The 23,751-nt window shown below is 54.0% G+C and overlaps 2 protein-coding genes across 3 annotated transcripts; both read left to right on the top strand.

Moving 5' to 3' along the window:
• The first annotated feature begins 7,582 nt into the window (after positions 1-7,582).
• Positions 7,583-9,698, top strand: CCL24 (C-C motif chemokine ligand 24). Its single transcript, XM_002711909.5, has 3 exons — positions 7,583-7,825; positions 7,918-8,035; positions 8,761-9,698. The coding sequence occupies exons 1-3, from the start codon at positions 7,753-7,755 to the stop codon at positions 8,909-8,911; spliced, it is 342 nt and encodes a 113-aa protein (XP_002711955.2). The 5' UTR covers positions 7,583-7,752; the 3' UTR covers positions 8,912-9,698.
• A 2,748-nt stretch (positions 9,699-12,446) lies between these two features.
• On the top strand, positions 12,447-23,051 carry LOC127485875 (uncharacterized). Of its 2 annotated transcripts, XR_011384370.1 has the most exons (2): positions 12,447-21,677; positions 21,719-23,051. XR_011384370.1 is itself a non-coding variant. In XM_070063779.1 (1 exon), the coding sequence occupies exon 1, from the start codon at positions 13,150-13,152 to the stop codon at positions 14,815-14,817; it is 1,668 nt and encodes a 555-aa protein (XP_069919880.1). In that variant the 5' UTR covers positions 12,447-13,149; the 3' UTR covers positions 14,818-21,748. The 2 variants fall into 2 exon arrangements, 1 of the variants encoding a protein (XP_069919880.1); XM_070063779.1 differs by having other exon boundaries at positions 12,447-21,748.
• The last annotated feature ends 700 nt before the right edge of the window (positions 23,052-23,751 follow it).

Below are 23,751 nucleotides of genomic sequence, written 5' to 3' on the forward strand. Positions count from 1 at the left end.
AAGTCAGAGTTACACAGAGAGAGGAGAGGCAGAGAGAGAGAGAGAGAGAGAGGTCTTCCATCTGCTGGTTTACTCCCCAATTGGCCACAACAACTGGAGCTGAGCTGATCCAAAGCCAGGAGCTTCTTCTGGGTCTCCCACATGGGTGCAGGGGCCCAAGACTTGAGCCATCTTCTACTGCTTTCCCAGGCCAAGGCAGAGAGCCAGATTGGAAGTAGAGCAGCCGGGACTCGAACTGGTGCCCATATGGGATGCTGGCACCACAGGCAGCAGCCTCACCCACCATGCCACAGTGCTGGCCCCCAAAATTTATGTGTTTTTCAATTTCTGTTTATTTGAAAGATGCCCAAATGCCTGCCACAGCCAGGGTGAGATCAGGCCAAAGCCAGGAGCCCGGACTCAATCCAGATCTCCCATGAGGGTGGCAAGGACTGAAATCCTTGTTACTACCACCTGCGACCTGTCAAGGTGTACATTAGCAGGAAGCTGGAACAGGAAGCGGAGTTGGGACTTGACTCCCAGGTAGAACACAGGCGTTCCTTGTGGAGTCTTAATCACCGTACCAAACATCCACTCCCTAAATCTATTATGTTTTTTTTAAAATATTTATTTATTTGAAAGGCAGAGTTACACAGAGAGAGAGAGAGAGAGAGAGAGAGAGAGAGAAGTCTTCCATCCGCTGGTTCACTCCCCAGTTGGCTGCAATGGCTGGAGCTGGGCCAATCCAAAGCCAGGAGCCAGGAGCTTCTTCCAGGTCTCACACGTGGGTGCAGGGGCCCAAGGACTTGGGCCATCTTCTACTGCTGTCCCAGGCCATTGCAGAGATCTGTATCAGAAGAGGAGCAGCCGGGACTAGAACCAGTGCCCATATGGGATGCTGGCGCTTCAGGCCAGGGCATTAACCTGCTCTGCCACAGCACTGGCCCCCAGAAGCCAGCTTTCTAAGCAGAAGAGAATGTTCTACCAAGTCTGCAGGCAACAAAACCCCAAAGTCTCAAAATTACTATTAGCCTAAGATCCATCTAAGATTTTATACTTTATTTCTTTTTCTCCTTTCTCATAATACTTTATTTTCTTTTCTTTTTTTTTTTTTTTTTTTTGACAGGCAGAGTGGACAGTGAGAGAGAGAGACAGAGAGAGAAAGGTCTTCCTTTTTGCCGTTGGTTCACCCTCCAATGGCCGCCGCTGCAGCCGGCGCACCGCGCTGATCCTGGCAGGAGCCAGGAGCCAGGTGCTTTTCCTGGTCTCCCATGGGGTGCAGGGCCCAAGCACCTGGGCCATCCTCCACTGCACTCCCTGGCCATAGCAGAGAGCTGGCCTGGAAGAGGGGCAACCGGGACAGAATCCGGCGCCCCAACCGGGACTCGAACCCGGTGTGCCGGCGCCGCAAGGTGGAGGATTAGCCTATTGAGCCACGGCGCCGGCTATATAATACTTTATTTTCAAATGGATTTTAATCTTTATTCATTTGAAAGGAAGAGAGAGGATCCCCTAGCAGTTGATTCACTCCCCAAATGCCCACAACAGCCAGGACTGGGACTGCCTGAAGTCAGGAGCCCAGAACTCAATCCAGGTCTCACATGGGTGGCAGAGACCCAAGTACTTGAGCCATCACCTGCTGCCTTCCAGGGTGTGCGTTAGCAGGGAGCTGGAGTCAAGAGTGGAGCTGGGACTCCAACCGAGGTACCCCAATCTGGGATGCAGTTATACCAAATGGCATCTTACTGCTGGCCCCAGTGCACTGCCTCCCCCCCCCCCTTTTTTTAAACAAGAGGCAGAGGGGGGCAGTGCTGTGGCATAGACAGCCAGGCCTCCCCCTGCTGCGCCTAGCTGGAATTCATAGAAGGAAACTCCTTCCCCAACTACGGGGCTCCTCAAGCTGTATTCTGCACAGGAGAGACAGGTTCATGACCGGCTTCTTTCCTTTTATTCTTTTTTTTTTTTTTTTTCCCCAGAATGAACTGGTTCTTTAAGATCACCAGGAAATGATGGTTATGGAATCTATTTGTTCCCCAAGACACATTTAAGCCCTAATCCCCAGAACCTCACACCATGACCTTATTTGGAGACAGGGCCATTGCCAAGGCCATTAGCTAAGATGAGGTCAGGGTCAGTGTTCGGGCACAACAGGTTAAGCCACGGCCTGCAGTGCTGGCAACCCATATAGGGACCGGCTGCTCCACTTCCAATCCAGCTCCCTGCTGATGCGTCTGGGAAAGCAGTAGAAGATGGGTCAAGTGCTTGGCCCCTGCACCCACGTGGGAGACCCGGATGGAGTTCCAGGCTCCTGGCCTCTGCTTGGCCTAGACCTAGCTGTTGTGGCCATTTAAGGAGCAAACCTGTGGTTGGAAGATTCTGAAGATTCTCTCTCTCTCCCTCTCTCTCTCTCCCTCCCTCCCTTCCTCCCTCTCTTTCTCTCTCTCCATCTCTTTCTCTCTCTCCCTTTCAAATAGTTAAATTTTTTTTTAAAAGATGAGGTCAGACGGGAGCAGGGTGGGCCCTTCATCCGCTGTGGTGGGGGACTTAGGAGAAGGAGAGGAGACACACAGAAGTGAGACACACAGGAGGGAATGGCCATGTGACAACACAGACCGAGATCAGCACTGCACCTACAAACCAAGGGACGCCCAGGACGGCCAAAGAATGAGGCCCGGGGGAGGGGTGACAGGGAGGGGGGAATGGCACCCACTAGCCTGAGGCTCACTGCCCACAGGTAGGGGCACAGGGTCTCTCGGACAGCCCACAGCCATGGAATGTTCCAGGACACAAGGGGACAGCAGGCCACCACCACCCAGTGTTGCTGTCTCGCCCCAAGTCTAGGTCTCTTTGTAGAAAGAGCGCCTGCTTGGAGGAAGGACCGAACTCTGCTGAGCCACCGAATCTGGTGGCCAAGGGCCTCCCCCGAAAGCAGAAGTGAGAAGCTTTTCTTCCTGAAGCACCGCACAGCTGGGCTCGCTTCCTAGGAACCCAGACCCCGAGGCTGCCCAAGGGGACGCTCTGCCCTTCGCTTACCCCCAGAGTCACGGGGCTGGCTGGAGGTACTGGGAATCTCAAGCTTCCAGGGCCCCGAGCGTGCAGAGCTGGCTGGAGCTGGTGCTGAGGCTAGCACCACGCTAACTCAGCAGCTCAGGCCTTGGGCCAGTGGCGGGTGAGCTGGATGTCACTCAGCCCGGGAGTCTGGGAGCCCGGGGGGCAGTCGAGTGCTAAGGCGGCTCCAGCAGATGGCGGGAGACCAGGGCCGACAGTGGCACCCGCGAACCCTCTGCCCTCAGCGCCTCCCTGAGAAGTGCCCTGGTCGCCCTCCCTGGCTTCTGCCACCATGCACGGTGACCCTAAGGAATGGGTCCCCATCGGGAATGCTCTCCTGGTTGACACCGCCCCCGAGAGGAGCCATCCTTAGTACGTGAGTGGATCTGAGTATCTTAGAGACAGGTCATGAACTCCCCCTGGGCCTCCACTTTCCCAGCTGTAGAATGGGTGTGGTGATTCCCACCCCGAGTGTCAGCCCCAGAGCCCTGCCAAGAACTCTGCTCTTGGTGGGTGTGAGGTGGGAGCTTCCGGTCAGATCTGCAGGCTGATGAGAGCTATTTGGTAGGATACAGACTCAGCTCTCCAGGAAGGAATGGAAGGCATGATAAGTGGTAAATATGAGTAAATGGGTAAGATCTTTTAATTTGCTAAAAGTGTATGTAATAGTTTATTTTTTATTAAGATTTATTTTGATTTATTTGAAAGAGTTATAGAGCGAGAGGTCTTCCATCTGCTGGTTTACTCCCCAGTTGGCCACAACAACTGGAGCTGAGCTGATCCAAAGCCAGGAGCTTCTTCCAGGTCTCCCACATGGGTGCAGGGGCCCAAGGACTTAGGCCATCTTCTATTGCTTTCCCAGGCCATAGCAGAGAGCTGGATCGGAAGAGGAGCAGCCGGGACTCAAACTGGTGCCCGTATGGGATGCCAGCACTGCAGGCTGGGGCTTTAACCCACTGCACCACAGCACCAGCCCCAAGTGTATATAACAGTTTAAAGCAAAAAAATAAAAATGCTAGGGGCTGGCATTGTGGAGCAGTGGGTTAAACCACTGCTTATAACACCTGGCATCCCATATAGGAGTGCCAGTGCAAGTTTCACTGTTCTCCTGATCCAGCTCCTTGCTAATCTGCCCTGGGAAAGCAGAAGAAGATGGCCCAAATACTCGAGCCCTGCCACCCACATGGGAGACCCAGAAGTAGCTCCTGGCTCCTGGCTTTGGCCTGGCCCAGCCTGGTCAATGTGGCTATCTGGGGAGTGAACCAGCAGATGGACGATCTCTCTCTTTCTCTGTTTCCCGGCCTTTCAAATAAGTGCTTAAAAAACTAAAAGCAGGCTGGTGCCGTGGCTCACTAGGCTAATCCTCCACCTGTGGCGCCGGCACACCGGGTTCTAGTCCCGGTCGGGGCGCCGGATTCTGTTCTGGTTGCCCCTCTTCCAGGCCAGCTCTCTGCTGTGGCCAGGGAGTGCAGTGGAGGATGGCCCAAGTGCTTGGGCCCTGCACCCCATGGGAGACCAGGAGAAGCACCTGGCTCCTGCCATCGGATCAGCATGGTGCACCGGCCGCGGTGGCCATTGGAGGGTAAACCAACGGCAAAGGAAGACCTTTCTCTCTGTCTCTCTCTCTCACTGTCCACTCTGCATGTCAAAAAAAAAATAAATAAAAAAAAACTAAAAGCACTGCACTATGAGCCTTATTACTTATGTCGACAGATTACACAGTATAACAGGAAGACAGGAAGGAAAGAGATCTGTGTGTGGCTAGGGTTCTGGGCTGCACGTCAGGTGGCTCCTTAGGATGTCCAAGTGGGCCGTGAAAAGTGAATGGTGTACCTGGGATTCCTGGCAGGAAGCACTATCAAGATGACAGAGAGAGATGATGCCAAACAGCCAGTGAGGAGCATTTAATCCAAAACAAGACAGGAAACAGAGGAATAAAACCAAAATAATCTGAACAAATAAACTGGGAAACTGAAACCCAAGCAAGTAGATATTACTTTAAATGCAGATGGTGAGCTGTGTAGGGGCCCCCAAGGTCTCCCCTTGTGTTTGGAGAGTCACCAGCAGGCCCCAGGGGACTCGGCGTCTGGCGGCATTCACGGCTAAGGTAGACTGCGTGGGTGAGGTCCGGACGCGGGGCTGGAGCCTAAGCAAGACTCTAGGCAGGAGCTGCAGGAGCCCATGCACGGCCTTCCTCCTGTTCTCGCTCTCCCATCAAGGATCCCCCAGGGACACTCTTCTGCCAGCCGCCAAAATGTAGTGCCATCCGCGTGGACCTGTCCCGGGAGGCCCACGGGGGACTCTGGGTCCAGGGTGGCCAGGGAGGTACCCTCAGCCTAGCACATACCCAGCAAATCCAAAGTGGTGGTGTTACATGGGGGTATTCTAAAACCACATTCGGCTCTCCCACACAGGAGGTAGGAACCCAAGTACATGGGTCTTCTGCTGCCTTCCCAGGGGGCACTAGCAGGATGTTGGATTGGAAGCACAGTAGCGAGACTCAAAATGGCACTCCAACACCGGATGCCGGCCCTGCAAGCACTGGCTTAACCGGCTGTGCTGCAATGCTGGCCCCCAAGTGTGCATTTTTAGAAGCTAGAAAAAGGGGGCTGGCACTGTGGCACAGCAGGTTAATGCCCTGGCTTGCAGTGCTGGCATCCCATATGGGTGCCAGTTCGAGTCCTGGCTGCTCCACTTCCCATCCAGCTCTCTGCTATGACCTGGGAAAGCAGTAGAAGGTGGCCCAAGTCCTTGGGCCCCTGCACCCACGTGGGAGACCCGGAGGAGGCTCCTGGCTCCTGACTCCAGATTGGCACAGCTCTGGCTGTTGAAGCCAACTGGGGAGTGAACCAGCGGATGGAAGACCTCTCTCTCTCTCTCTCTCTCTCTCTCTCTGCCTCTCCTATCTCTGTGCAACTCTGATTTTCAAATAAATAAATAAATCTTTAAAAAAAGCTAGATAGCCGGCGCCGCGGCTCACTAGGCTAATCCTCCGCCTTGCGGCGCCGGCACACCGGGTTCTAGTCCCGGTCGGGGCGCCGGATTCTGTCCCGGTTGCTCCTCTTCCAGGCCAGCCCTCTGCTGTGGCCAGGGAGTGCAGTGGAGGATGGCCCAGGTGCTTGGGCCCTGCACCCCATGGGAGACCAGGAGAAGCACCTGGCTCCTAGCTCCTGCCATCGGATCAGCGCGGTGCACCGGCCGCAGCGCGCCGGCCGCGGTGGCCATTGGAGGGTGAACCAACGGCAAAGGAAGACCTTTCTCTCTGTCTCTCTCTCTCACTGTCCACTCTGCCTGTCAAAAATAAAATAAAATAAAATAAAAAAAAAGCTAGAAAAAAACCATCAAGATCAACCCAAAGTAAACAAACAAAAAAAGGACAGGAGGAAGAGAAGATAAAATCAAAATTTAAAATAAACAGAAAGCAGTACCAAAAACTAGAAAACATTGTCAAAAGAAATTAAAGATGATGAAAACAATCAGAGAAAAGTCCCCGATGGTAATATCCCCAAAGGCATCCATAGGATCATCACAACTCCTAGCAGAACCTCAACTGTTTTCTCTGTAGAAATTGACAAGCTGACTCTAGAATTCATACAGAAATTCAAAGGACCTAAAATAATCTTTATAAAGGAGAACAGGGGCCGGTGCTGAGGCATAGCAGGTAAAAACTGCTGCCTGCAATGCTAGCGTCCCATATGGGTGATGGTTTGAGTCCTGGCTGCTCCACTTCTTTTTGTTTATTTGTTTGTTTTAAAGATTTATTTATTTATTTGAAAGTCAGAGTTATACAGAGAGAGAAGGCGAGGCAGAGAGAGAGAGAGAGAGAGAGAGAGAGAGAGAGAGAGAGAGAGGTCTTCCATCCACTGGCTCACTCCCCAATTGGCTGCCATAGCTGGAGCTGTGCCAATCCGAAGCCAGGAGCCAGGAGCTTCTTCTGGGTCTCCCACGTGAGTGCAGGGGCTCAGGACTCGGGCCATCTTCTACTGCTTTCCCAGGCCACAGCAGAGAGCTGAATTGGAAGTGGAGCAGCCAGGACTCGAACCAGCACCTATATGGGATGCCGGCACTGCAGGTGGTTGCTTAATCTGCTATGCCACAGTGCCGGCCCCTGCTCCACTTCTGATCCAGCTCCCTGCTAATGTGCCTGGGAAGGCAGTGGAGGATGGCCCAAGTGATTAGGCCCCTGCACCCATGTGGGAGACCTGGAAGAAGCTCCTGGCTCCTGACCAGCTCAACTCCAGCCTGGCAGTTGTGGCCATTTGGGGAGTAGGGAGTGAATCAGCAGATGGAAGCTCTCTCTGTCTTTGTCTCCCCCTCTCCCTCTCCCTCTCCCTCTCTCTGTCTCTCTCTCAAAAAATCAAACAAAAAATACAATGGATTCCTAAAGATGATACCAAAAGCACTAGCAACCAAAGGGAGCATAAAGGCCTTGGCCCTGGCCTAGGCAGGGCAGTGCCCAGCCCTCCTCAGCCCAGCTCTTTGTTATCGAGCCCCAAATGATCCCTGACTCAGCTGGGCCACGACTTCCTCCTTCCTGACCACAGAGGCTTCAGGATTTTCAAGGAAGCCTGAGAAGGGTGGGGCTCCATCAGTAGGATGGTCCGGCCAGCGCTCCTATAAAAGGTGGGACAGGGGGTGTCCTGCAAACAGCCGGGCTCTGACCCCCACGCCCTCTCCTCCTGCACCCAGGCGTGGATCCCTGAGCTTCTGCACCCTCCCCCGGACATGGCAGGCCCTGCAACCATCGCAGCCAGCCTCCTGCTGCTGGCCCTCAGTGCCCACCACTTCACCCCTGCAGGTGAGACCTCCAGCCTGGCCTGGAGACGTGACGGGGACAGCAGGGTGGGCTGGGGCGTCTGGAGACGGGGCTTTTCTCTCACCGTCTCTTAGGCACCGTGGTCATCCCCTCCTCCTGCTGCATGAACTTTATTCCTAAGAAGATCCCTGAGAGCCAAGTGGTGAGCTACCAGCTGTCCAGCGGGAGTGTCTGCCCCAGGGCAGGTGTGATGTGAGTAACTCCCCGTGGTCAGGTCAGGGTGGGCCGCCGGGGTCCCTGGAGGCTAAGGGTTGGCAGGACCCAGCTCTGTGCATCCCCGGGGAAGTCAAGTGACCTCTCTAGGCCTCAGCTTTCTCACTGGTGAATCTAGGAGGGAGCCATTTACCAAGCACAGAAAACATAGGAGGCCCTTCCCGGGGCACCCCATACTGCTTAGCTAATGCTCTCAACAATACTGCGGAGTAGGGAAGGTGGTTCCCGTCATGTAGAGACAGCACCCAAGGCCCAGGTAAGGGACTTGCTCCAGCAGCCGGGTCTCTGGGCTCCAGATACCTCTGGGGCTGCCTCACACAAGGCAGTGGGTGTGAACTTGCTTTGTGAGCAGTGTGGGACCGATCTTCCCCAGCCGGTCCCCGACTCAGCTCCACAGCCTGGCACCACCTCCAGCCCAGAGCTGGCTTCAAAGGGGCCTTCCCCGTCTCCCCCAACCCTGGCTCTGGCATTCTTGGTGGCCGTGCTCGGCGTGTGAACTGGTTGCACCTGCCTTGCCTCTGGTCGGGGGTGTGGGGGGGTTTGTGTTCTGTGGCAGATTTTACTCCCCTCCCCTCTCCATCCAGAGACACCAACACCACGCTGGTAGCTTGCTGGGGACTCTGGGCCCGCAGCGGAGCCTCTCTGTGCTCCTGCATCCACCTCCCCATCAAGTGAATCCCCTGTCCTTCTTCCCCCCCCTCCAGCTTCACCACCAAGAAGGGCTACCGAGTCTGCGGCGACCCCAAGCAGCAGTGGGTGCAGAGCTATGTGAGGAACCTGGTTGCCAAGCGGAGGAGGCCTTCCATGGGGGCCAGAGCACCGGGCGGCAGACGTCCCGGAGAGATGCGTGCTTGAGGCAGTCCACCGTCTAGTCACCGCTCAGCCCTCTTGCCCTGAGTGTGGGACAGAGGGGCGGGGGCTACTTTTCCTGTCTCTTTAGTGTCACTCCCTGGGGGCCAAGCAATGACCTCCAGCATCCTGGGCCCTCCTGGCCTTGCCTGAGCTGGGTGAGAAGGTTCCAGAAGGAGTGTAGCCCTTTGTCCTTCTCTGCCCAACCTGGCGCTGGCCTGCCTCCGACTTGCATCAGAGCCCAGACGCGTGGCTCGGGCACCTGTAGGGACAGCTTGCTTGGTGCAGCCTGTAGCTGGCTTCAGGGGGCCCTGTGGTCTCGGGGTGGGGCTGTGTGTCTGGGGACGGTGACCTGTCACAGTGGCAGCTCTGCAGCACGTTGGGGACCCCCCAGGCTGGTCCCATGTTGAGCACTTTTGAGCCAAGGGCTCCTTTGCTGCCTACCTTGCTGGATCCCATCCTTCCCTAGACACCATCCAGGGGCTACAATGAATCAAATTGTATAAAGAAATGGATGTGCACTATGGCAGCCGGCTGGGCAGTTTCACTGCTCTGTGTCGACTACAAGACATTCTCCTTGATGGCCCCAGCTCTGTGCTGCTTCGGGGACAAAGATCTGCCCTATTTTCCAAGCTGGGCTTTTCCTACATTTTGGTGAGGGGAACACAGGGTGGGAGCTGAGGAGGAAGACAGACCCCAGATTTTTTCCCACATGTGTGAGATACTGTCTGATTTATCCAGTGTACACTGTTCTCAAATCAGAATCCAAGTAAAAGGCGATTTCTCCTTCGAAGGTGGTCTTGTGTGCCTGTCCTCATCTCCTGGGGGGCAGGGTGGGGTGTGAGCAAGGGCGGGCACCCCGGGCTGCCCAGGGTGATTGTGGTTTCTCCCCCAAGGTTCATACGCTGGAGCTAGGCTCCTGGTGTCATGGCATTGACAGGTGACAGGAGGTGGAGCCCGCCGTGCTGCCCTCCCATAGGGGCAGCAGTTCCAGTCCTGGCTGCTCCACTGCCTATCCAGCTCCCTGCTAATGAGCCTCGGAAAACAGCAAAAGATGGCCCAAGTGCTTGAGTCCCTGCACCCACATGGGAGACCCGGGAGAAGCTCCTGGCTCCTGGCTTCAGATCAATCAGCTCTGGCCATTGCCACCATTTGCAGAGTGAACCAATGAATGGAAGACCTCTCTCTCTTCTCTCCACTCTCCTCCCCGTGTGTGTGTGTGTGCGTGTGTGTGTGTGTGTGTCTACCTCTCTGTGTAACTCTATCTTTCAGATAAATAAAAATAAATCTTAAAAAAATGATTTAAAGGGCCGGTGCTGTGGCATAGCAGGTTAAAGCTCTGGCCTGCGGTGTTGGCATCCTAAATGGGCACCAGTTCGAGTCCCGGCTGCTCCACTTCTGATCCAGCTCCTGGATGTGGCCTGGGAAAGCAGTAGAAGATGGCCCAAGTCCTTGGGCCCCTGCACCTGTGTGGAAGACCCAGAAGAAGCTCCTGGCTCCTGGCTTCAGAGCACTTCAGCTCTGGCTGTTGTGGCCACTTGGGGAGTAAACTAGTGGATAGAAGACCTCGCTCTTTGTCTCTCCCTCTCTCTGTCTGTAACTCTGCCTCTCAAATAAATAAGTCTTTTTTAAAAAAAAAATAAAATGGCGAGGGGCAGGCACTTGGCCTAGTGGCTAAGACACTGGGTTTCTGACTGTGTGACAAGAAAGCTCTCTGTCTTCTCTGGCCTCTGTTTCCATCTCTGTAAAATGGGCATGATAGAAATATCTATCCTCCCCCATCCGGCCCGGGAAAGCAGTGAGGAAGCGCCTGGCTCCTGGCTCTGGATCCACCCAGTTCTGGCCGCTGTCTCCGTCTGGGGAGTGAAGCAGTGGATGGAAGATCTCTCTGTGTGTGTCTCTAACGCTACCTCTCAAGTTTAAATAAATAAAATCTTGGAGCAGGCATACTGGGCTGGGCCTCCGCCTGTGGTGCTGGCATCCCATGTGGATGCCAGTTCGAGTTCTGGCTGCTCCACTCGCGATCTGGCTCTCTGCTGTGGCCCGGGAGGTCAGTGGAAGCACCCATGTGGGGGACCGGGAGGGAGCTCCTGGCTCCTGATCAGCGTGGGGCTGGCCATTGCAGCCATCTGGGGGGTGAACCAGTGGATGGAAGGCCTCTCTGTCTGTCTTTCCCTCTCACTGTCTGTAATGCTACCTCTCAAATAAATAAAATATTTAAAAATAAATAAATAATTAAATATTAACAAAAGCTTAAAAATGTAATTAATCTATTTGAAAGACATACTTTCCACGGGGAGAAATGGAGGGAAGGGGAGAGAAGGGGATGGAGGCCGGCGCCACGGCTCACTAGGCTAATCCTCCGCCTAGCGGCGCCGGCACACCGGGTTCTAGTCCCGGTCGGGGCGCCGGATTCTGTCCCGGTTGCCCCTCTTCCAGGCCAGCCCTCTGCTGTGGCCAGGGAGTGCAGTGGAGGATGGCCCAGGTGCTTGGGCCCTGCACCCCATGGGAGACCAGGAAAAGCACCTGGCTCCTGGCTCCTGCCATCGGATCAGCGCGGTGCGCCGGCCGCAACGCGCCGGCCGCGGCGGCCATTGGAGGGTGAACCAACGGCAAAAGGAAGACCTTTCTCTCTGTCTCTCTCTCTCACTGTCCACTCTGCCTGTCAAAAAAAAAAAAAAAAAAAAAAAAAAAAAAAAAAAGAAGGGGATGGAGAGAGCAAGAGTGAGAACAACACCACTTTCACTTTGAACATCTCATAAACACATTTCACAGTCTGCATTGCAAGAACTCAGGAGCCTGGAGGAGTGACAATAGGTCCCTTACCTTCCCCAGGAATCCTCCCTCAGGAGGAAGACAGGGGCTGAGTGAGGCTGAGGCTGTAACCTGCTGTTCTCTGGGAAGGGAAGCCTGGCTTGTTTGTGCAGTGTCTCCAGCAACATTGTTTCTATTCTCTCCATGTGTGCTCTGAGTGTTTCACCTTCAGAAGACACAGAGCAGCAGGCTGATGGTGGGCAGCACCACCAGAACTCAGTTTGCAAATGCTCAATTCCTCTAAAGGGACACCTTTATGCCTCTATTTTTGTTTTTGAACATACAAGTACATATGTGTGTGATGAACGTAGACATGAGTGAGGGAGCCACCATCTGTTCAAGCCATGGCAGAGCTTGGAAATCTTTTGGGACAATGAGCTGAGCCTGCCTGGGCCAAGATGAGCAGTTGACTCCTCTTACTGGACGTCTTTAATGGACAGGAACCAAGAGGAAATGAAAAGGGGGGTGGGAATGGGGGTGGAAATAGAGACTGGGAGGATCAGTGCGTCTATACGTGTATTGAAACAATAGAAAAAGCCTGAAGAGGACTGTGCTAATTTATCAAATCCTAAATACCGATCTCCACCACCAACTTAAGCCAAAAGCTTTTGGGGTCCTTTCTCTTTAACCAAGTAGAAAGTTTCTTGAGAAAACCAGCCTGGTGTGTCCCCAGCTGTGATTGGTCTAGAGCCTCCTCTGCCCTCAAGGGGGCCATTGTGATGTCATTCCAACTGCCTTAGCAGTTCCCTGCTTGGGCTCGGTTCTGGTCAGTTGGCCCAGGAAGCTCTGTGGAGACTGCCTGAAGGATTGGACGACATCACTGGTTTTCCCTTGTCCTGTCATTTGTGGTGTTGTTTTGTCTCGTCTATTAGTTCTCCTTACCGTAGTGGTTCTTTTAGTTTTTCTTCTATTTTGTTTTTTTGCTATTTTTTCAATTACTCTCCCCCTCCCATTTTTACATTGTGTGCTTCTGTATTTTCTGTAAATATTTATTTATTTTTTGCTTTTTCTTTCACAGGCTAAATGTACTTGATGCTGTGTTGATTTTGTCCTCCTTGTGTTTCCTCGTTTTCTGACTGTTTTCTCATTTTTTGATCCTTTGATTTAGATAAGACTGTTATAAGACTTATTGATTAGCATTGTTACCATAGTTACCATAGTTGGTGTCACTTTACATCACCATTTTTAGTATTCTGTGTGTTTTATAACTTTTAATTCTTAATTTTCATACAGTGTTAGTGATTAGTATACCATAGTTCATAGAGTTAGCATTATCTATTAGAAATATTAACATATTGAGTTGTTAATTTTGGTTTCCACTTTGCTTGTTTGATTTCTATTTGTTTCCCAGTTTTTGTTATTACTTTAGGTGACTAGTAAGAGTTCCCAGTGTCAGAGTGCAGGGTGGGGGGTGGGGTGGGGATCCCACCATGGAAGGCCTCACCGCCTTCAGCAGTGAGGAGGAGGTCCTGGATGGGTACCAGGTCCTCAGGGTCCTCGGCCAGGGCGGTTTTGGGCTGGTGGTCCTGGCCTATCATTGGGAAAGCAGGACCCAGGTGGCTGTGAAGGTTGTGGAGAATGGTGGCCAGCACTCCTGCAGCTTCCAGCAGTTGTGCACAGAAGCAGAAATAATGAAGGGGCTGCATCACCCTCACATCATTCAACTACTGCAGGTCAGGCACACCACAGAGAGGGGCTACATTTTCATGGAATACGCAGTCAGGGGGGACCTTAGATGTTACATGGTAGAACGAGGGTACCTGCTGGATGGAGAGATTCGTCAGCTATTGAAACAAATTCTATCCGCTGTGCATTACTGCCATTCGCAGCACGTGGTGCACAGGGATTTAAAGTTAGAAAACCTGCTTCTCGACGCCCACCTAAACATTAAGTTGAGCGATTTTGGTCTCAGCTGCAAACTGGCTGGTGGAGAGCGCCTGAAGAGTCTGTGCGGGACCTTTGCCTACTGTGCGCCCGAGGAATTCTTAGGTGAGGAGTTCTGCGGGTACAAGGCTGACGCCTGGAGTGTGGGCGTGATCCTGTACGCCATGGTGGCAGGCTCACTGCCTTTTGTTGGAGAGGATTGTGTGGAGCTGCGGGCAGCCATCCTGTCTGGATACTACAGAATCCCCCACTATGGAAACCCAGAGCTGTGTAACCTGGTGGACAGCTTACTGACCCGGGACCCTGAGGCCAGGCCCACAGTGGCAGACATCATGGGCCACCCCTGGCTCCATGCAGGACATGGAGCACCTGGAACCAGTGACGAGTTTCTGTTTCTTCCCCAGGAGCAGGAAGTCTGGGAATTCCCATGGGGCCTCTGCCCTCCACTGTGGCTTCATGAATGGGATGACCCCTTGCCCCCTGTGCCATGCTGGGGGATCTCCCAACAGCAGGGCTTCAGCATCCCAGAAATACATGGGCAGAGCCAAGTGGAGCCTGCAGCACCTCCTCAGGGTCCTGAAGCCCTAAGCTCCCTTGAGGACCTGGGATTGAAGCTGGGCCATCAAGCAGGCTCCCTGCCACCCAGGCTCCCAGCCAGTGCCTTGTGCCCAGGACTTCAGCAGGATCACAGCAAAGGGAAGCCCAAGCCTCAGGCCATCCCCGGTGCTCAGAGCTGTCCCGCTCTCCAGTGCCTCCAGGGACACTCAGGCTGCAACGGCAGAGCACGTGAGTGTCCCGCTCTTGAATCCCAACCACTGGTGCTTGCAGGAGACCAGTCGGGGCAGACTCCTTGCCGCCATGGGACTCCCAGTGTGAGCAGCAGTGAGTCCTGCAGGACAGACAGTCCCCAACGGGCCGTGTGGACAAGGAGCCCCGCTGCCTGTGCAGTCCTCAGCCAGGATGCTCTGACCTCTCTCTCCACCACACTGAGCACCAACAGCAGTGGGGCTGATGGAGAAGTCAGGAGCTGCTCCCCGGGTGCCTCAGAGGAGCAGAGCATCCCAGGAATGCAGCAGCAGGAGGAGGAGCAGGAGGCAGGGACCACAGACAGGCAGGCCAGAAAGGGCAAGGGGCGCCTGGGGATTGGCAGGAGGATCATCCAATGCTTCGGCTGGATGTGTTGTGTCCTGCCAGCCCCAGAGGAAAGCCCTTGAGTGCAGAGAGGAAAGTGCCCTCTCAGTAGCCTCTTGGGAAATGCCCCCGAGGAGGGGCCCTTCCCTGAGGAAGAAGCAATGAAGGGTAGTCATGGACTCCTGTCTGGGAGGAGGGCAGGTGAGGAGGCAGTAAGAGAAACTGCAGGCAGAGAGGGAAGATATAGTGTTACATTTTTCAGATGGCCATCAGGAAACATGTTTTCATGGTTAGGGGTCATGACCTTTTCCTAAGATAGAGGAACATGGAGTTGGATTTTGTTTAGAATTGATCCATGAATATCACTCCCTAGTTAAACTTCCTGTACCCAGCCCTTATTGGGCCCTTCCCTTAGTCCCCCTTCTGGCTTGCAAGAGTATGATTTTCTCACGAAAACCTATTTTGCTTTTTCTCCCTCACCCTCATGATCCGTGTTGGGATTATGTGAGAGAAAGAATGGACTTGAACTCCTGCAGCATCGTTGGTGCCGTGACGTGGAGGGACTCAGCTCCATGGGAAAGGTGAGTAAGGCAGACTGCTCCTCTGGTGTTTGGAGAACCCCTGATCTTCTACATGGTCATTTATCTTTTAGATTCCCCAGGTCTCCGAGCCAGTTCAAAGCGATTGGTGTGGGATGCTGGTTGTAAGATACAGGGCCCACGTTGGATGACACTCTTTGTCCTCCTCCCACTTTCTTCTGTCTTTGATTATTGCCTGCACTCTCTGCTCAGGCGGCTCTCTGCCCTGGGAAGTCTTCTCACCCTGATTTCCTTCTCCAAGCCCAAGTTCCCAGGTCCCTGGATGAGACACTCCTGCGACAACTTAGAGCTCCTAGATCTGAACTGAGGAGCCTGCATTGCAGACCGAGGTGGCCTCTCCCATTGAGCTGCCTTCTTGTGTGCCCCAAAGAACTCAGGACCCACATGTCTGGGAAGAAGTCACCTGGCACCTTAACTCGTGCCCATGCTTTCCGTTTTCCTGCCCAGGTTTTTCTTTGCCAAAGAACATGTTGGAAGTCATTCCTGCCCAGAGCCATGCTCCTGAAGGTGACTCCCAGGGAAAATTTCTATCCTCAGGCCACAGCCACGTTCCCCCTCTGCACATTCAACAGTTCTGCACTTGCCCACCGTCAAACTTTGGCCACAAGAGAGTTAGTTGAGACCCCCTTTGTAGAGCCTCATTTCCAAGTTCAGACATGATGCAGGGACAGCAGGAGTGCCAGAGGACAGAGGCAATGACTGCTAGGGGCAGCGCGAACCTCAAAGACTCAGCGACTCCTGGGAGAATGGGGGGGGTCCTAAAATCAGCTGCTGTGGGGGGGTGAGGAAGGAGGAGGCATCTTCTGGGGTCCACGTGGTGACCTAGTGATTCAGTGGCAGTGGGAGTGCCCAGGGAAGGAGCTGGTGGGGCCTGGGGGCCGTGTGGTGGGGCCTGGGAGTTACAAGAGGGCCCAGATAACCACAGGGGAGCCCAAGAAGAAGTAGGAAGAATCCTCGGGCAATCATAGGGAGGCTGCTGGGGACCGTGCTGGGGGCCCCATGACGGGTGGCTCCTGGTGGCTGCACTGGGGCATAAAGATGTGGCCTCACTCGGTGTGCCTGAGGAAGCAGAAGGAGGCAGCCAAGGCAGGCCATGAAGTGGCAGGTGCTGGGGAACCGTGAGGGCTGCCCAATGCTGCAGTGACAGCAGGGGCGCACAAAGATGGAGGCAGTGGCTGCTAGGGACCACCGAGTGACACCAGTGACTTATTGGCAGCAATGGGAGCCGGGCCCAGCCGCTTAAGGTAAGAGGTGAGCAGGGTAAGGCCCTGGAGGGTGAGGAGGGCAGCTGGGCCAGGTCGTGGAGGACAAGGAGGGGAGCAGGGTTTGGCCCTGATGGTGTTGAGGTTAGTGGGGCCTGGCCCAAGAGAGCAGCGTGCTGAGAGGGGCCCAGCCCTGTAGGGGGAAGAGGAGAGTGGTGCCCAGCCCTGGAGGGCGAGGAGGAGAGTAGGGTCTGGCCCTGGAGGGTGAGGAGGGGAACAGGGTCCAGCCTTGGAGGGCAGTGAGTGGAGCTGGGCCCAGGCTCTGTTTTCAAGGTGGGGAGCAGGGTCCAGCCCTGGAAGGTGGCGAGCAGAGTGGGCCCAGGCCTTGGAGGGCGAGGAGGCAAGCAGGGCCCGGCCATGGAGGGTGTTGAGGGTAGTGTGGCCTGTCCCTGTAGGGAAGCCCTGAAGTGGGGCCCAGGCTCTGGAGTGTGAAGGTTGGAGTGGGTGCCAGGTTCTGCAGGGCAAGGAGAGGTACGGGACCCAGGCGCTGGAAGGCCAGGAGCGGAGCAGGGGCTGGCCCTGAAGGTGTGGAGGGAAGCGGGGTCTGGCTCTGGAGGGAGGACAGGGATGGGCCTGTGGGGAGAAGGGCCTGGCTGTGGATGGGGAGGAGGGGAGCAGAGCCAGACCAAGAGTGCGAGGAGGAGATTGGTGCCTGTGGGGAGCAACTTGGACTATACTGTTACTGGAATTAAGAGTTATTCTATACATCTGCTCTCCCACAATATGGCGCTGGGAGAGGAGCAAACAGCTTCTACCCAGCTGCCTCTCACCAACTTGATTGAGCTACAGGAGCTGATCTTGCTCCTGATTGGAGGAGAGCAGCGTACTTGGCATGTGGGTAGCAGAGTTGGGATTGGTGGAAGAGGACTATAAAGGAGGAGAGAGACAACATGCACCAGGAACATCTAAGGGGAACATCTATCTGAAGGAACACCTGTGCAGCCCCCGAGAGAGCAGGCCGGCGGTGTGCCGCTCCCCGCGGAAGTGGGGAATGTGGCAGGGGGAACCGCCCTTCCACGGAGGTGGAAGGGTCGGTAGCCAACCCGGGAAGAACCAGCAGCAAACCCGGGGAGGGCCGAGCAGACAAAAGAACAGCGCAGGGTCCTGTGTCGTTCCTCCATGAAGACGGGGAGCGACAGTGCCAGCCCTGGAGCATGAGGAGGGGAACACTGGCCCTGGAGGTGAGGAGGGGAGCAGAGTTTGGCCCTGGAGGGAGGCCAGGGCCGGGCCTGAGGGGAGAAGGGCCCGACCCTGCAGGCTGAGGAGGGGATTGGGGCCCAGCTCTGGAATGTGGTGAGGGGAGCAGGGCCTGGCCCTGAAGGACAGCAATGGGAGCTGGGCCCAGGCCCTGGTGGGCAACTAGGGGAGTGGGGCCCAGGCCCTGGAGGACAAGGAAAGTGGGGCAGCCCTGCTGGGTGTCTAGTGCCACAACTGAAGGGAGCAGGGCCTGGCTCTGTAGGGCATGGAGAGGAGAAGGAGCCCAGCCCTAGAGGGTTGCCAGGGCCCTGCCTGAGGGGATCATGGCCCTGGAGGGCAAGGAGGAGAGAGGGGCATGTCACTGGAGCGTGGCCAGGGCCCTGCCTGTGCTCTGGAGCCTATGTCCTGTGGCCTGTGACCTGTGTCCTGAAGTGTGCTGTGTCCTGTAGCCTGAGTCCTTTCGCCTGTGTTCTATGTTGTATAGCCTGTATCTTGTAGCCTGTGTGTTGTGTTGTAGGCGTGTGTCCTGTGGCCTCTGCCCTGCGTCCTGTATCCTGTGTCCTATGTTCTGCAGCCTGTGTCCTGTGTCCTGTTTTGTGGCTGGTGTGTGTGTCCTGTGGCATCTGTCTTTTTTCTTATAGCCTGTGACCTATAGTTTGTCCTATAGAGTGTAGCCTGTGTGCTGTAGCCTGTGTCCTCTATCCTGTGTCCTGTGTCCATTAGCCTTTTCATGTGGCCTGTGTCCTTGTCCTGTAGCCAGTGTCCCATTGCCTGTGTCCTATAGCATGTATCCTATAGCCTGTGTCCTTTGTCCTGTAGCCTGTGTCCTGTGTCCTCTGGCCTGTTTCTTTTTGCATGTGTCCTGTGGCCTATGTCCTGTGTCCAGTGTAGTGTTGCCTCTGTCCTATAGCTGGTGTCCTGTGTCTTGTTCCCTCTGTCCTTTAGCCTGTGTCCTGTAGCCTGTGTCTTGTGTCCTGTTACTTGTTTCCTGTGGCCTATGTCCTGTGTCTTGTGTCCTGTAGTCTGTGTCTTATGTCTGATAATCTGTTTCCGTTGTCCTTTGTCCTATAGGCTATGTCCTAAGCTCTGTGTCCTATCTCTTATATCCTGTGTTCTGTGTCCTGTAGCTGTGTCATGTGTTCCATATTCTGCATCCTGTAGCCTCGGGCCTGTGTCCCGTGTCCTATGTTGTGTAGCCTGTGTCCAGTGTCTTGTAGTCTGTGGCCTATGTATGCCACCCATGTCCTGTGGTCTCTGTCCTCTAGCTGATGTCCTATGCCCCCTAGCCTGTGTCCTGTGTATTGAGCCTGTGACCTGTGTCCTGAGCCTGTGCCAAGTGTCCTGTAGTCTGTGTCCTGTGTCCTGAGCCTGTGTCGTGTGTCCTATAGCCTGTGGCCTGTAGTCTTTGTCCTAGAGCTGGTGTCTCTTTGTAGTAGCCAGTGTCCTGTGTACTGAAGCCGGTTTCTTGTAGCCTGTGACAATGTCCTGTATTCTGTGTCCTGTAGCCTGTAGCCTGTGCCCTGTGCTCTGGATCCTAGCTCCTGTGGCCTGTGGCCTCTGTCTTGTCTTGTGTAGCCTGTGTCCTGTAGTCCGTGGCCTATGTCCTGTAGCTGTGGCCTTTGTCCTGTGTCCACTGTGCTGTATGCTGTGGTGCAGGATATTGGATGTAGGCTACAGAACACAGGTTACAGGACACAAGACAGAGGCCCAAAGCAAAGGCCACAGTCTACAGGATTCAGGGCATAGGGCAGTGGACACAGGACACAGGATAGAGGACACAGAATACAGAACCCATGACACAGGCTAGAACACAGGCTATGTGACATAGGTTGCACGCTACAGAACACAGGATCCAGGAGAAAGGACACAGGCTACAGAACACAGGCTACAGGACATAGGACACAGGCTACTGGGCACAGAAGAGAGGCTACAAGACACAGACTATGGGACACAGGACACAGGCTATGGGACACAGGACACAGGACATAAGATACAGGCTATGGGACACAAGACACAGGACAAGGCCACAGGACATAGAACACAGAACATAAGACACAGGCTATGGGACACAGGACACAGGCTATGGGACACAGGACACAGGACATAAGATACAGGCTATGAGACACAAGACACAGGACAAGGCCACAGGACACAGAACACAGGACATAAGACACAGGCTATGGGACACAGGACACAGGCTACAGGACACAGAGCACAGGACATTAGACACAGGCTATGGGACACAGGACACAGGCTACAGGACACAGAACACAGGATATAAGATACAGGCTATGGGACACAAGACACAGGACATAGGCCACAGGCCACAGGACACAGGACATAGGACACAGGACACATACTACAGGACATTGTCCACAGGTACAAGACACCGGCTTCAGTATACAGTACAGCAGAGAGGAAGTCAGCACTAGGACAAAGACTACTGGCCACAGGCTCAGGACACAGGACACTGGCTCAGGACACAGGACACCAGCTAGACGACAGAGGCCACAGAACACAGGTTGGATACATAGGCCTGAGGCTACAAGACATAGGACACAGGCTACACAACATAGAACACAGGATACAGGATACAGGATATAGACAAAAGGACATAGGCCACAGACTACAAGACAAAGATAAATGACACAGCACAGAGGCCACAGACTACACGACACAGGACACAGGCTAGACCACACAGTGTGAGGGAACCACTCAGGACACAGGCTAGAACACAGGCTACGGAACAAGGTTATAGCCTATAGATCACAGGATATAGAACACAGGATACAAGACATAGGACACAGGACACATACACAGGACAGAGGCTAAAGCACAGGACACAGCGACATCACACAGGATACAGGACATAGGCTATAGTAAAAAGGACAAAGGAAATAGACTATCAGACACAATACACTGGCTACAGGACCCCGAACACAGGACAGAAGACATAGGCTACAGGACTCAAGACACAGGACATAGACCACAGGACACAGGCTGCAGCACAGAGGCCACAGGCTACAGGACACAGGACATAGCCCAGATGATATGGGACACAGGATATAGGACACAGAATACCAAACACAGGACACAGGCTATGGGACACAGGTTACAGGCTACAGACAAGGACACAGGCAGGCTACAGGACACAGGGACAGGCTACAGGACTCAGGACACAGGCTATAAACATAGGACACAGGTCACAGGACAGAATCTCCAGGACAGAGGCTATGGGACACAGGACAGAGCTACAGAACAAAGGATACAGGCCGTAAGCTACAGGACACTGACACATGCTACACAACACAGGCTGAACGAAAGAGGGAACAAGACACCGGACACTGGCTGTAGGATAGAGTGTCCTGTGGCCTGTGGCCTAGATTGAGGAGCCTGTGTCCTGTGTCCTGTAGCCTCTGTCCTGTGTCCTGTAGCTTGTCGCCTATGTCCTGTGTCCTGCAATCTGTGTCCCGTGGGCTGTGTCCTCTAGGCTGTGTCCTGGGTTCCATATCCTGTGTCCTATATCCTGTGTCGTCTGGGCTATGTCCTGTGTCCTGTAGCCTGTGTCCTCTGTCGTGTAGACTGTGGCCTCTGTCCTGTAGCCTGTGTCCAGTATCCTCTGTCCTGTAGCCTGTGACCTGTGTCCTGTAGCCTGTGTCCTGTGACTTATCACAGACTACTGGACACAATACATAGGATACAGGACCCAGAACACAGGACATAAGACACAGGCTACAGGACTCAAGACACAGGACATAGGCCACAGGACACAGGCTACAGCACAGAGACCACAGGCTACAGGACACAGGACATAGCCCAGACAACACAGAACACAGGACATAGGACACAAAATACGGAACACAGGACACAGGCTACGGGACACAGGTTACAGGCTACAGGATATAGTCCAAGGCTACAGGATACAGGTTACAGGCTACAGGAGACAGGACAAAGGCTAAACAATATAGGACACAGGACACAGGAAAAGGCTGCATGGCATAGTCCACAGGCTACAGGAGCCAGGCTACAGGACACAGGATACACAATATAGGACAGAGGGCACAGATTACAGGACACTGGTTGAAGGATATAGACTACAGGCTAAAAGACACAGGCTACAGGACACAGCACACTCGACACAGGACACAAGCTACACGACACAGGCTGAAGGAAAGAGGGAACAAGACACAGGACACCAGCTATAGGACAGAGGCCACAGGAAACTGGACAAAGGCTGCAGGGTAAAGGCCACAGGCTACAGGATATAGACCACAGGACAGTGGCCATAGATTACAGGACACAGGCTACAGGACATAGGACAAATGTCACAGGATACAGGCTACAGGACCTAGGCCCCAGAGCTCAGAGAACAGGCTACAGGACACAGGACACAGACTACGGGACATTGTCCACAGGCTACAAGAAACGGGCTTCAGGACACAGGACACAGAGTACAGCAAAGAGGACACCACACTAGGACAAAAACTACAGGCCACAGGCTCAGGACACAGGCTACGGGACATAGGACACCAGCTAGAGGACAGAGGCCACAAGATTCAGGTTGTGTACATAGGCCAAAGGGTACAAGACACAGGACACAGGCTACACAACACAGGACACAGGACAGAGGCTCCAGGACAGAGGCTGTGGGACACAGGACATAACTACAGAACAAAGGATACAGGCCACAAGCTACAGGACACTGACACAGGCTACACGACACAGGCTGGTGGAAAGAGCGAACAAGACAGCGGACACTGGGTATAGGATAGAGTGTCCTGTAGCCTGTGTCCTGTAGCCACTGTCCTGTGGCCTGTGGCCTGTGTCCTAGATTGTGTAGCCTGTGCTCTGTCTCCTGTAGCCTCTGTCCTGTGTCCAGTAGCTTGTTGGCTTTGTCCTGTGTCCTGCAACCTGTGTCCTGTAGCCTGTGTCCTCTAGGCTGTGTCCTGGGTTCCATATTCTGTGTCCTATATCCTGTGTCCTGTGTCGTCTGGGCTATGTCCTGTGTCCTGTAGCCTGTGTCCTGTGTCCTGTAGCCTGTGTCCTGTAGCCTGTGGCCTCTGTCCTGTGACTTATGTCACAGACTACCGGACACAATACACAGGCTACAGGTTCCAGAAACAAGACCTAAGACACAGTTAATAGGACTTAAGACACAGGATATAGGCCACAGGACACAGGCTACAGCACAAGGGCCACAGGCTACAGGACACAGGACATAGCCCAGACGACACAGGACACAGGATATAGGACACAGAATACAGAACCAAAAACACAGGGTAGTACACAGGCTACGGGACGTAGGTTACACGCTACAGGCCACAGGATATAGAACACAGGATTCAAGACATAGGACACAGGACACAGGATGCAGGACAGAGGCTACAGGACACAGGACACAGGATACTGAATGCATACATAGGCCGCAGACTACAACACAGAGGATGCAGACTACATGACACAGGTTGCAGGACAGAGGAAAGATGACACAGGACACAGGCTATAGGACAGAGGCCACAGGACACAGGACACAGGATGCAGGACAGAGGCTACAGGACACAAGACGTAGTACATAGGCGAAAGGACATAGTCTATAGGACAAAGGACAAAGGCCAGTGCGTGCTCTCCTCCTCACCCACCACTGGTTGAATTGACACTTTCTTGTTGAGAAAAATAAAGCAGAGGAAAAGAGATAATATTGCGGGGAACCGAACCTTTTATTCTGTAACAGGGTTAGTTTTAGAAAGGTCTCTGGACCGTGGACCTACAGGACACAAGACATAGGACATACGCGAAAGGACACAGTCTATAGGACAAAGGACAAAGGCCACTTCATGCTACATCCTCACTCTTGAGACCTCACCAAGCCATGAGAAATGTTTCCAAATCAAAGCAGAGATTGTCCAAGGTCCAGAGACCTTTCTGGATCTAACCCTGTTACAGAATAAAAGGTTCGGTT

Source organism: Oryctolagus cuniculus, chromosome 19, assembly GCF_964237555.1.
Source record: "Oryctolagus cuniculus chromosome 19, mOryCun1.1, whole genome shotgun sequence".
Taxonomy (NCBI): domain Eukaryota; kingdom Metazoa; phylum Chordata; class Mammalia; order Lagomorpha; family Leporidae; genus Oryctolagus; species Oryctolagus cuniculus.